This window comes from Pteropus vampyrus, unplaced genomic scaffold, assembly GCF_000151845.1.
Source record: "Pteropus vampyrus isolate Shadow unplaced genomic scaffold, Pvam_2.0 Scaffold138, whole genome shotgun sequence".
Taxonomy (NCBI): Eukaryota; Metazoa; Chordata; class Mammalia; order Chiroptera; family Pteropodidae; genus Pteropus; species Pteropus vampyrus.
The window spans coordinates 1,042,707-1,055,325 of NW_011888919.1; the positions used below are offsets into that span (position 1 = coordinate 1,042,707).

A 12,619-nucleotide genomic window follows, 5' to 3' on the forward strand; every position below is an offset into this window, starting at 1 on the left:
GAGGAGCTGCAGAAGCGGGAAGAGGAGGAGTTTAACACGGGTCCACTCTCTGTGCTCACGCAGTCGGTCAAGAACAACACCCAGGTGCTCATCAACTGTCGCAACAACAAGAAACTCCTGGGCCGTGTGAAGGCCTTTGACAGGTGAGCGCCTGGGTCTTGGGAGGTGTTCTCTCCAGGCCCAGAGAAGCAGCCCCAGCTACAGTCCGAGGAGCCCAAATACCAGGTTTCTCAGAAGCTGGGAGAGTAAGCACCTTATAACCCCGAAATGTGACTGTCTCTTGCTGCCCCTCCAGCTCTGCCGTACAGTGGTTATGGGCATGTACTTAGGAGCCAGTCCCCCTGGGTTCACATCCCAACTCTGCCTCTTATCAGCCACGTGACCTTCGGCAAGTGGCTTTCTCATCTGTACAGTGGCAGTAATCGTGGTGTTTGCAGAGATTCAATGGCTTAATAGACGTGAAGTGTAGTAAGTCACCAGAAGTTCATCCTGCACACAGGATGCTCTTAACCTAGTCATTATGTAATCAGAACGTGCACCCGTGCCAGGTCCTGTTTCAGGCTCTGGAGGGACACACGGCAATGACTAAAACGCATGGTTCCTGTACTCAGGGATCCCATACTGTGGGTGGGGAAGCCAACAGCAAGCACATAAATAATGTATCAAAAAGATGAGATGATACGTCCTACAAAGGAAAGTAAAGCCAGGTAAGAGTGGGAAGGGGGTGCTCACTTAGGCGGGTAATCAGAAAGGCCCCATTGGAAGAGGCGGCGGTGAACAGACCTGAATAAAATGAAGGAGTGAGCGAGGGCCTGAGTGTTTCAGTCGGAGGGAGCAGCGAGAGATTTTTCTCTCTGGGCTTCGGTTTCCTTAGAACACCCCGGATAGAACAGTCGTGAGGCCTAAATGATAATGCGTGTGAGGAGCGCTTGGCTCAGTACCTGACACGTGATAAACGTTCAGTGAACACAGAAGCCGCAGCCTTTAGGTGGCATCTGGGCAGTGCTCTCCTCAAAGCCCTGTGCCGAAGCTTGGGAATGTTTTGGCCACTTGCTACTATGTGACCATGAATGAGTCTTTCCCTCTGAACCTCAGTTTCCTCTTGAATAAAATGAGAATAAAAACTGCAGGAAGCACCGAGCGCACGGAGGCAGACCTGGATTCGAACACAGGCTCTGCCGCTTCCAAAATGCGTGACCCGGGGTGAGTCCCGCCACCTTGCTATGTTTGGTTTCCTGCTCTAGGGGTGGCAGAGAACACTGGTGTTTACCTCCCGGGCGAGGAGCAGTGAGGATTGATGGCTTAATGCTTAGAAAGCGCTTAGAAGAGGTGTGGGCATGTGGCGGGTGCTCGTTAGGTGGTCGTATGTGTATAGATCGTATATATTTTTTTCCTTTTGAGTTGAGTCTTCTTCCTTTTCTCAGCCCCTGTATCAGCCTCCCACCCCTCCGCCCCATCCTAGTACGTATCCTGCCACCTTTGACTCGTTCATACATCTGGAGAATTCTTTGTGGTGGTAGCTAACAGCTTTATTGAGGTATAATTGACTTGTCATGATATCATAAAATTGTTTTTAAAATAGAATCTTCTGTATGCCCTTACGCGTCTCGTCTTTCACATATATCGGTGGTCTGAGGACATCGCTGCAAATCAGCTAAATTATTGATTTATTAATCGCGTTGCTTTTATTGAGTGAGCAGTGTATATAGTTGAAGCAGAATTCGAAAGATACAAAATGTGCCCAATGAAGAGCAAGTCCCCCTGCCCCCCAATTGCCCTCCAGGGGCATCACCGTGACTCATTTCTCACGTCTCCTTCTGGAGTATCACTTAAATATAGCATCACATGTTTAGAGACAGGAGGGCGCGTTTTGTTTATTTTTAAATCGCTGCTAATGGCATAGTGCGCAGTTTTAGACCTTGGCTTTTCCCCTTAACTGTATATCTCAGAAGCGTTTCCATATTGGTATGTTACTTCTTTTTTTTTACTTTGTTTTCTCCGAATTGGTAATATAGTCGCATATTTCCAAAAATAGTAATAACGGTTCAATGAAAAGTTTTCATCCAGCTTGTTTCCGGTCTCCCTAGGTCACTTTATTGCCACCAATCTCTAGGTGTCTTCCAAGGATTCTGTATCATCTGGGCAAGCGGGCAGTCTGTATTCTCCTCCTACCCCCCGGTTTCCTACAGTGGGTAATTTCTGTGCATCCTGCCCTCCGCGCCTTTTTCTTGCAACGGGGTCCCCTGGAGGTTACCCCATAGCAAGGCACAGAGCTTCCTCGTTCTTCATCTTTTTCTTTTTTTCTTACCACTCGGGGATATTTCCCAGTCCTCTTCTGTCCCTTCGCCTTGCTTTTTCCTTCATAGCAGTTACCACCACCTGACAGCGTCTTAACAGGTGTTTTTCACTTGCTTAGCGCCTAGACGACACACCCCATGAGGGCAGGGACATCATGTTTTAGTCATTGCCATAGTCATTGCGTTTGTTGACTGAGCCAATCCGTACTATCGTCACACGGGCCCACCCGGCAGTCTGAGGACAGGGACGAAGCGAGACTGCGGTGGAGGCTCTAGTGCCACCTCAGGCCCCAGGGGTCTCCAGGTCTCCAAAGAGAGGCCGCTCCTTTGCTGATGCCTTCAGAAGTACTTGGAGTTAAAAGGGACAAGTAGAACCATTTCGTTTGCCTCCACCCTGTGCCATGAATACATCCATTTCAGAGAGGTGGAAATTGAGGCACATAGGGGGAAAGTCCTGTGCCCAAGCCTCGACCTGAGGACTTGCGGCGGTGGCGCTGGTGGCCCGGCGCGGCCGTGCTGGAGGGGGAGGCAGCGCTGGCAGAGAAGGGGTGGTCAGAAGGCTGCCCCCTCACTCCCGGTGCCTCTCCACCCCTGTCCCCGCCAGGCACTGCAACATGGTGCTGGAGAATGTGAAGGAGATGTGGACCGAGGTCCCCAAGAGTGGCAAGGGCAAGAAGAAGTCCAAGCCCGTCAACAAGGACCGCTACATCTCCAAGATGTTCCTGCGCGGGGACTCGGTCATCGTGGTCCTGCGGAACCCGCTCATCGCCGGCAAGTAGGGGCGTCCTCCCTGCGGCGGAGCGCGGCCCCGAGCTGTGGGGGCCTTGCCTGTGAGATGGGAATAAAAGTCCTGTGTATTTTCTAGGGGCCTCTGTCTGTTCCCAGGGCCTCGTGAGCGGGGCGGACTCGGGGGGAGGGAGGCAGCTGGGTGTAGGACCACGCGCTGGGATCAGGAGCTCTCTGAGCAGGGGAAGAGGCCCCGTGTCGGCCCCTTCCGGGCCTCAGTTTCCCCACCTGCGACGTGAATCGGATGGAGAGAGCTTTTGTTCCTTCCTCTTTTAATATTTTCTAGCGTCTCCTCATCAATCTGTCTCTCCTTTCTCCCTGCCTCTCTCTCAGTGGGTCAGCCTTGCTCGCAGTGTCTTCCGGTCTTTTTTTCCTGTTTGTCCCGTCAGGAACCATCCCCCGGGCGCCGCCTCTGCGTCCAGCGCCGCGTTGCTGCGCGTTGGGCATCAGCACCTGGCAGAGCCCCGACCTGCCCGCACCGACAGGAGGGGGTCCAGGTTTAGACAGCCGGTGCCTACATGGCGATGGCCATCATGCTGTCACTGGTTAGGGCGCCAGCCTGAGGCTCGGTGCTGTTTAGATTGTCTCCCAACAGCTCGGAGCAGGCTTTCTTATTTATTACCCCCAGGTTCCAGAAGATGGAACTGAGGTACAGAGAAGTGGTGTCACTTCCCCGGGACACCTGGCCAGGGAGTGGTTACGCTGTGCTTCAAACGCCTCTGCTCCTGAGCCGGCAGCTTAACCCCTGAGCTCCACTGCCCTCAAATGACAACCCAATTACCCTTGAGAGGAATTCTCTGACAAGCACGGGGAGATGGAGGGGAGAAAGGGGGGCCTCGTGGGAGGATTAGGGAAGCCCCCTGCCCTCCTCCGATATACACTGGGCTCTCCCCAACCGAGATTGCTGTGTTCTGTCTGCCCGCGTCTCTGTCTCTGTTCTCAGGGCCAGACGCCAGGTGGGTGCAGGAGTTCGAGGTCAGGATCTGTGTCTGACCCAGCTGTGAAGACACAGCCCGAGTCACCCTGTGAGCCCCTTAGTGGCGGATCTGGAGGCCTTGCCGCAGGAGAGGGCCTGACACACACAGGACGGCGGCCGTGGGGATGATAAAGTCACGTATTTACTAGGTGGTCTAATTGGAATGGCCACCTGGGGTGGATACGAGAACCATCTCATTTTATAGATGAGACACTTAAGGCCCAGAGAGGGTAATGACTTGCCCAGCGTCACTTGGGAAATGATGGAGCCACGTTTAGACGCAGGGAGCCAGGTCCTTGTGAACAGTCTTGACCGTGAGGGAGAAGGATGGAGCCACGATATACCGATCTGTAAAGTGGGGACAGTGGTGCTGCCTCAGGGGACTTCCATGGCAATTCGGAGTCACAGCTCTGTGTTTTGATCCGCCACACCTCCCCTTGGTTGTTGACTTGCCCTTCCTGGGAACTGGGACTTGGTTTTCGTGCCTGGCAGGCGGGCGGCAAAGATTCCAGCCCGGCACCCTGCTTGGCATCAGTCTGAATTTCCATCCTCACCTCCCTGTCCAAATGGTTGCTTATCGCCTCTCCCTTCGTTGGTGAAAGCGAAAGCACAGGTCACGGGAACAGCACTGGGCACACGGGCCAAGCGTTCGCAGTGCATCGCGCACCAGGCGGTCCCCTAAGAGCGACAGGCAAGGGAACCCATTTTCCAGAAGTGGAAACTGACACACAGACGCGCTGAGAATTTCCCCCGAGCCATGCCACTAATAAGTAGCCAAACTAAGATTTGAACCAGGCTGCCTCCTGCAGCTTCGCTCACACTGCCTTCCTAGGGAAAAAGCCCTCGGAGAACGTTTGGCGCGTGCACACACATACTCAGTTGTATACACTGCAAATGGCCAAGTATCAGGAGGTCATGTGAACATCTCCAGTTGGGGCTTCTCTTAGGCAGGGGCGACAGTGGCAGCACGATGTCCGTCTTCTTGTGGCAACTCGTGGCTGAAGATGAGCAGTGCTACCCTCCAGGGGCCGTGAGGCCACCACAGGCACCAAGTCGTGCAGCCCGCCTCAGTCATTTCCCTCAGTGGCCTCGCCAGGATTCACCCCACAAAGCAAAAAACGAAAAGCTGTTTCTCATGCTTTATTTATGAGGGCCCTGCCCTAGGGTCCCTGCCTTCCCAGAACCCACAATGGGGGTACAGCAGGGCCACCTCATGCTTAAAGGACTCTCAGTGTCTGTCCAGGGAGCTGGGGACCCCGAGGAAAATAACAACACCCAGGAGCTAATGACCTAAGTGTGTATCTGGGGGGGGGGCGGGTAACAATAAGGGTCTTGCATGTGTGCAGGTGGTCCAGCTACAATGAAGCCGTTGGCTTCCCCAAAATTCTCCCAGTTCCCAGGGGCCACCTGGGGCAGGGAGGGGCGGGCAGGATGTGCGGCCACACTCCACAGCTCGCAGTGGTCCGGCCTCTGGATGTCGGGTTTCAGCTCTCTTGGCCTGCCCCGAATTGCCGATATTCATATCTACACACACAACCCTTTCTGGACCCCAGTGTCACTCACATTTCTGTCCCCAGCTCTGACCTCTCCCACGAGCTCCAGACCCTTGGTCCTGGCACAAGTCAAAGAATGCTACACTTTCCTCGTGCACTCCATTGCCAGATCCTTAGTTCCGCCTTTAAAATAGCTTGAGAATCCAACCACTGCACACCCCTCCGTGGCCCCCGCCTGGTCCAGCCACCATCTCCTCCCACCTACAGTCTCCTCACGGGGCTCCCAGCTTCCACCCCTACCCCTAATTGGTCCCCTACAGGGTAGACAGAAGACTGTTTAAAACATTAGCCCATGGGATGCTCCTAAGAATTTTCAGTGCACCTGGAACAAAACCCCAACCCTGTGCCCCTTCCCATTGCTCTCTCCCCAGTAGGTGGCTCTGACTCATGCCACTCCAGCTGTGCAGGCCACCTCGCTGTTCCTAAGAGGGCCGAGCTCCTTCCTGACCCCAGGGCCTTTGCAGATGCTGTTCCTTCTGCCTAGGATCTTGTCTGCCAGTTCTTCCCAAAGCTGTCTCCTTCACCTCTTGCAGTCATGGTTGAAAGTCACCTCCTCAGAGACGCCCTCCCAGACCACCTTAGGACCCCTTCGAGTTTTTTCATAAGCCATTCCACAGTGTATATACAACTTGGTGCATTGTTTTCGCGGTCTGTTTCCACCACCTAATTGTGAACTCTAGGAAGACAGGGACCTGTCTCGTTCCCTTACCCCTCATTTCCCCATGCCCTCCACACAGGGCTTGGTACGCAGTAGGCGCTCAATAAATACATGCTAACCGAATGAACACGGGAATCCGGCTGCCTAGCAGTAACTTTCCAAGACCCGGCTGGCCTCATCCCCGGACCCTGGGAGGGTCCCCGAGGACAGGGTGCGGCCAGTGGCGACCTGGCTGGGTCCGGACCCCAAGGGCAGGGTCCCAGAGGCGCGCTCGGGGGGCTGGCGCTGCCCCTCGCGGAGGCTGCGGCGCAGGCGGCAGCGGTGCCAGCCACGGCGGATCTCCGACTGCACCTGCAACGGGACGGCGCTCAGAGGCGGCGCCGGGCGCGCCGTTCGCTGCGCGGCCGCCAGAGGGCGCGGGCGGCGGGCCGGGACTCTCCCTACCTCCTTGTTGATGAAGCAGTAGAGGACGCTGACCAGCAATCCCTGCCAGATGAGGCGCCGGGTTACATCGGGGGCGGGGGCAGGATTATAAACACCCCTTCAAAAGCTCTGACCCTTGCCAGGCTCCAGATCACTCCGGCTGCCGCCGCCCTTGTCCTAGACTTCTGCAGTTAACTCCCTGGCTCCCCGCCCCTCCCTCTGTCCTCCCCGGTTTGCTGAGCAATAAAGAGGCTGAGAACAGGGGCCCCTGGATGTGATAACCGCTTCCTTACTTTCTTCCCCACTTGGGCAAGCTGCTTAACCTAGGCCTCAGTTTCCTCATCTGGAACGTGGGGTAACAATGGTGGTTGTGTTACTATGCCAGAAACTAGTGCCTGGCACGTAGTGTTAAACTTTTTTCTTAATTTCATTGTTACGTATCTTACCATTATTATATAATAGTATATAATCATTATGAATTGTTAATTATAATAGATTACTTAATAAATTAATACAAATCAATTATTTATATGTTACTGTTAAGATATTACTTGTCCTGTCTCCCCCTTGCGCCCGCAGGCTCCCACTGCTTCCTGCAGGCCTTCCTTCCTCCATCCTGACAGGCTCTCTCCCCCACCTCGGGAATCTTGCACCTGAGCTTTCTTTTTCTGGAATATTTCCTGTAAATATCTGCCTTGTTTGATCCCTCACCTTCCCATCTCCGCTCCGACATCTTCTGAGGGGGGCCTTCCCTGACCCCCTGTCTATAACCCCATCTTTTGATCTTCACCTCTGTTCTCTTGCTTTTCTTTCTCTAGGCGCATCTCACCATCTGCCATTCTGTATATTTCACTCATAAAGCATATTTAGCATCTGTCTCTCCCATTAGAGGGTAGGGACCATTTGGTTCTTGGCCCTATCCCCACAGTAAACCCGGAACAGTGCTTAGCATATAATAAGTGTTCAATAAATGTTTGCTGACTTTACTGAATGAACAGCCTTGTGGGGTGAGACCAGTGTTGCCTCCACTTTAGAGATGAGAAAACTGAGGCCCAATGAGGTAAAGCAGGGTAGGGACGAGGGTAGGGGAAGCAAGTGTAGCATCAATTTTAAATTTCATTTTGCACCTTAAGCATCTCTCTTGCCTCAGCCTAGCTTCTTTGACCCTGAGGTGACAGACACAGAGCTGGGAAGTGACAGACCTGAATTTGGCCCCAGCCCTGTCTGGTCAGAGAGCCCCGGATCTTCACCAGGAAGCAGTAGAGCTGAGGCCACCTGTCTCCTGTCTTGGTCCCTGCTGCTTCCCCAGCTCAGGAGAGCGCTAGCTCAGTGTTTTGTATGGAATGAATGAACAAAATCCCATCGTCACACCCCATCGGTGGCTGTGCTGGAGAATGGCCGCAGCCGTCCTGCCACACCCAGCCTGAGCACCTGGAAGGAGCTGAAGAAGATCTCAAAGCCGAGTTTGGCCAAGCGCAGGGCGCCCCGGGCCTGTTCCTCCGTCACGGGAGCAAACACCACCTCGTGGACACCCAGCAGGGGCACCAGCGTCAGCGTGGAGCGAGCCAGCCTGCGGGGAGAGGGTGGCAGTGGGCCCGCGGCCCCAGGTCCTCCATCCTGCACCCGGCCCCCTTCCCCTTCGGCCCCACCTCAGCCGGTAGTCCGGGCAGCGCATCTGCCGCGTCCTCAGCTTGGACAGGAGAATACCAAGAATGCGGATAAAGATGATGAAATTAATCTGTGGGGAGAAACAGAGGCTGAGCCAGCCCCATCCCGTCCCGGGAGGTAGAGGGTGGAGCCCTCGATTCCTAGGATAGGAAATGCCTGCGGACCGCCTGGAGAAGGCGGGGCCGGTCGTACCAAGATGGTCATCAGGATAGGGGTGCGTATGATCCACCAAATGGCCTTGACATCGTTCCGCTCCCAGCACCTGGAGGAGAGGTTGTAGAGCTGCGATTGAAAACCATTAGATGAACGGAATCACTCACGCTCACCCGCAGGCCCCGCCTCCCTTCCTTGATGCCACACCCACATTCCTTTAAAGCCCCCCATTCCGCCCTTTCCAGTAGTCCTCAAACACCATCTTTCCAAGCTCCCATTCCTTTAGACCCCACCCACGTTCCTTCCGAACCCAGAGGTGCCACCAGGCCCACCCTCGTTCCCATCACACCCCGCCCATGTCCCTCAAAGCCCCGCCCATTTCCCAGGCCGAGCCCCAAACCCCGCGACTCACTGCGTATTCTCGTACAGGTACCTGACGATCACCCAGGGAATGACGAAAAGCGCGGGGGCCCCTGTGCAGACCCCGACCCCCGCCCCCCACCCCGCCGCAGCTGTCAGCGTACGCACGGGCCCCGCCAGGCCCAAGACCCGCGGAATTCCCTCGCTGGGGTAAGGAGGCAAAAGCCGGGACAGAGGGAGACCCCCTGACACAAACCATCAGGGGAGTGGGGCAGCCGAGGTGCGCCGGGCTGGGCAGGGACAGGGTCGAGGCTCACCCCAGCCAAGGAGCAGGTAGCAGCGGAAGTGGCCCCCCTCGGAGCCTCCCACGAGCGCCAGAAGGCTGTGCAGGTAGATGCCCTCCACCAGCAGCCACGTGTAGTTGGCTCCCACGCAGTACTGGGTCACAATCTGGGCTGTTCGGCAGGCGGCTAGAGCCTAGCGGATGGCCAGACAGGGGGACAGGCAGTCAGGGCAACCGGGTGCCCCCAAGCCTTCCTCCACCTGGCGGCGCTTCCATCCCCATCTCGTGCCATCAAATATTCTCCCACTCCATTATAACCGAGGATGGTTTCTCTCACCCTACATGATCTCTCCCACTCTGACCTCTTAAAACGATTTGTATCTTCCATCTTGCTATCAGAGTTCCCCCCTGAGCCCCCAAATATGGCCTCTCCCATCCCATCTCCTTCTAAGAATTGAACTCAGCTACTCCACCTATCCAAAGGTTTCTTCCTCTCATCATGCCTCCCCCACCAGCGTCCGGCCTCTCCCACCCCATGACTCTCTGATAATTGGTATGGCCCAGCTCACTACCAGTTTTTCTGACCGCTGACTTCGGCCTCTCGTCTCTCTCATTTGTCTCTCAGTAGCTAACTGGTATCTATCAACCCTCACCTCCCCCTGGTTAGTTTCTCCTATCCGGTCTGCACCTCATCTCCAGCAGAAGGCTCTCTCGTTGCTAGAAAAGTCCAATGATGGGTAAGATAACGAGAGAAAGAGAAGGGGAAATCGCAATAAAGGAAGTGGTGGGGTCAACAGCGGAGGGGTCCCTGATTTGCGGGGGTCCCTCTCCAAAAGTGCAGGAGGTAGTAAATAGTTTGGGAATCTCCCCGCCCCCCAGAGGAGGCAGTTTGAGAAGAGGGGAATGACGCTCACCTGGTTCCAAAGGGGAGGAGCCTGGTCCCCGGGGGAGGGGCCAGGGGGAGGCAGCAGCCTGTCTCGGGTGAGGATGGCTGCCGCCCGCAGCATGAAAGACGCGAACAGATTGATGTGGATGTAGTTGCGAGTGCAACGTAGCCGCCTGTGGGGAGGGGGGAGGGTTGGGGAGACCGTCTGGAGACCCCTGGAGACCTGTTCTTGGCTCCACAGAGCTCGTTGGAGCACCCCCAGCCCTTCTTCCCACAGAGCCACCATGGCTGCCTGTTACTCCTGGAGTCTGACCACTCCTTCTTACTGGGCAAACCGAGGCCCAGTCCCTGCCACTGTTGCTGGGGGCGGGGGCGGGGAGGGGGTCGGGTCCCACCTGAAGAAACTCAGGATGAGCAGGGCGAGCAGCAGCGTGGCCAGGGATACGGAGTAGCCCACGGTGTACACAGCCTGTAGCCGTTCTAAGACCAGCCTTTGGTCCTAGGAGATGAGGCGGGGGAGGGCACGGGAACAGAGCTCAGTTCTTCCCCGAAGGCCGGAAGCGGTGGAAGGACGTCTGCTCTTTGGTCCTGCCCCGCACCCCAGTTTTCTCTTTTTTCTCTTTTTTTTCTGGAGGCCCAACTACCCTTATTTCAGTGAGGCCGACTCCACCAGTCAGCTCCAGGCCTGGAATGTGACCAGCCTGTCAGAGCATTCCATCTACCCCACCCCCTGCCACACACACACACACGCACGCACGCACGCACGCACGCACGCACGCACGCACTCACACAGTGATTAGTCCAGGGCGGGCATAGGACCCAAACCAGGCCAATAAGAGTGAGTCCTGGGCCATTCTGCTGGCACTATGTGAACAGAGCTCAGTCTCCCCACTGTGTTGCTTGGTTGGTGGGATGTGGGCCTGGAGCCTATGGGGAACACCTTTTCCTCTCCACCCCACAAAAGATGAGACAGAAGAGAAAAAAAATAGGCATGACATGGTGAGAGACAAAGAGACTCCCAACATCATTTGAACACCTAGATCCAGCTGTGCCTGAAGCTGTGGCCTTCAACTTTTTAATCACAATAGCCAATACATTTCTTTTTTTTTTCCTCCATCAAGCAAGTTTAAGTTGAGTTTCTGTCCCTTGGAACCTAGAGTCCTGAGCAGTACAAGGGGTTTCAGGCTAGATCCGGGGCTTCTGCCTTTCACCTCTCCTTGGACATCCAAACAGAATCCCTCGCTTCTTCTTACCTGAAAGGTCCCATTCTTCTCTGGGTTCTCACACTGAGAATGGTCTCTCCAAGGTCCCCATTGGCCATCACTACCACACTGGCGGAGGACGAAGCCCGCAGCCACTGTGGGGAGTTGAGGGAGGAAATAACAGATACAGAGAAAGAGATGGAGACAGAAAGACTAACTGGGAGACAAAGGCAGAGAGAGGTAACCTAGGCGATGATGATGATCACGGTAAACCCTTCTACAGCATTTTAAATGTATTAGTTAATTTAATATTTATAAAGAGCCTATGAAATGGGTACTATCATCAATCAGTCTCATTTTACAGACGAGGAGGCTGAGGCATAAAGAAGTTAAAGAAACTGCCCTGGGCCACCTAGCTAGTTAGGACAGAGAGACCTGGATGCCCAGAGATAGACTCAGCAAAAGGAGAGAAAATAACGCAGCGGTCCTCAGAGAAACAGAGACAGAGAAGTGGCATTGTATGACAGAGCCAGGATCGGGGCGACCCAGCCAGGGTCGGACAGACAGGAGACATCCAGACAGGAGATGGGGTGTAGGTGAGCTTCGGGGCAGTGGTGTCCGGGACAAAGGTTAGAAGCTGTTTGTGTCAGGGAGGGCCCGCGGGCCAGGGGGAACCTCACCATGGTGGTGCCAGGGCAGATACCAGGGGCAGGACACGCGAGCAGTGGCGTTGGGTGCAGCGTAGTCCCAGCAGACGTACATATCGAAGGACCCGTTACAGGCGAGGCCTGCGGTGGGCGTGGGGACCAGAGGTCGGACGTACCTACTGCGCCCTGCACACTATGCTTTTCCTGCACACTATGCTTCTCCGCCTAAGACCACAAGCCCTGCCCTGCCCCGCCCCGCCCATGGGAAGTAGTCCACCGGGCTTCCCCAGAGCTCTGCTCATCACACCCTCGTCCTCATCACACCCCAAGGCCCCGCCCATCCCGCAGCCCCACTCTGAGCTCCCGCGCCCCAAGCGAGTTCCCCGCGCACGTGCTTCCCACTCTGCTTCCGATTTCCTAGGCGCCACCCCAAACCTCACCCCCTTCGCGGCCCGCTTCAGGCTCCATCGCCCAGTGTGGCGCTGGCCAGTATCCAGCTCGTTTTAAGCTTCTTCCCAGGCCTCTCCCACTAATCCGAGCTGCGACCCGACCGGTCCCCATGCACTCAGGCCTAAGCCCTTCCCACCAAGGCCAAGCCCACCCAGGCCTCCCCGCCCCAGCCCACCCACGTCTACCACAGACATCTCCTCTTTCAGGCCCCACCCGTGAGTCCCAGGCCCGGCCCCTCTCATCCCCCCAGCCCGAGCCCCTGCGCAGTCACACCTGC

General features: G+C 55.6%; 2 protein-coding genes across 3 annotated transcripts; one reads left to right on the forward strand and one right to left on the reverse strand.

Annotated features, from left to right (window-relative positions):
• Window positions 1–3,159, forward strand: SNRPD2 (small nuclear ribonucleoprotein D2 polypeptide; the record flags this gene model as incomplete). The annotated part of the gene is made up of 2 exons (XM_023535238.1): window positions 1–143; window positions 2,902–3,159. Coding segments are annotated over 2 exons (318 nt in total), but the record flags the coding sequence as incomplete, so codon positions are not given.
• Window positions 3,160–3,297: 138 nt separating this feature from the next.
• GIPR (gastric inhibitory polypeptide receptor) lies at window positions 3,298–12,034 on the reverse strand. Of its 2 annotated transcripts, XM_011367939.2 has the most exons (11): window positions 11,926–12,034; window positions 11,297–11,400; window positions 10,439–10,542; window positions 10,072–10,216; window positions 9,192–9,351; window positions 8,927–8,987; window positions 8,554–8,623; window positions 8,343–8,431; window positions 8,125–8,263; window positions 6,715–6,756; window positions 4,569–6,621 (listed from the first exon to the last, which is right to left on the reverse strand). In XM_011367939.2, exons 1-11 carry the CDS (start codon window positions 12,005–12,007, stop codon window positions 6,415–6,417), a joined length of 1,203 nt encoding a protein of 400 aa, XP_011366241.1. In that variant the 5' UTR covers window positions 12,008–12,034; the 3' UTR covers window positions 4,569–6,414. The 2 variants fall into 2 exon arrangements, with proteins under 2 accessions (XP_023391107.1, XP_011366241.1); XM_023535339.1 differs by lacking the exons at window positions 4,569–6,621; window positions 6,715–6,756; window positions 10,439–10,542; window positions 11,297–11,400; window positions 11,926–12,034 and adding an exon at window positions 3,298–4,407 and having other exon boundaries at window positions 10,072–10,428.
• Window positions 12,035–12,619: the final 585 nt, after the last annotated feature.

Bases quoted from the DNA above. Each gene is read 5' to 3' on its own strand.
- GIPR (XM_011367939.2), bottom strand. From the start codon at position 12,007: ATGTACGTCTGCTGGGACTACGCTGCACCCAACGCCACTGCTCGCGTG. The intron at 10,217-10,438 runs GTGGGACCCGAC...CCCTCCCCACAG, and splicing joins CTCATCCTGAGTTTCTTCAG to GCGGCTACGTTGCACTCGCA. The intron at 8,624-8,926 runs GTGAGTCGCGGG...CCTCTCCTCCAG, and splicing joins TACCTGTACGAGAATACGCA to GTGCTGGGAGCGGAACGATG.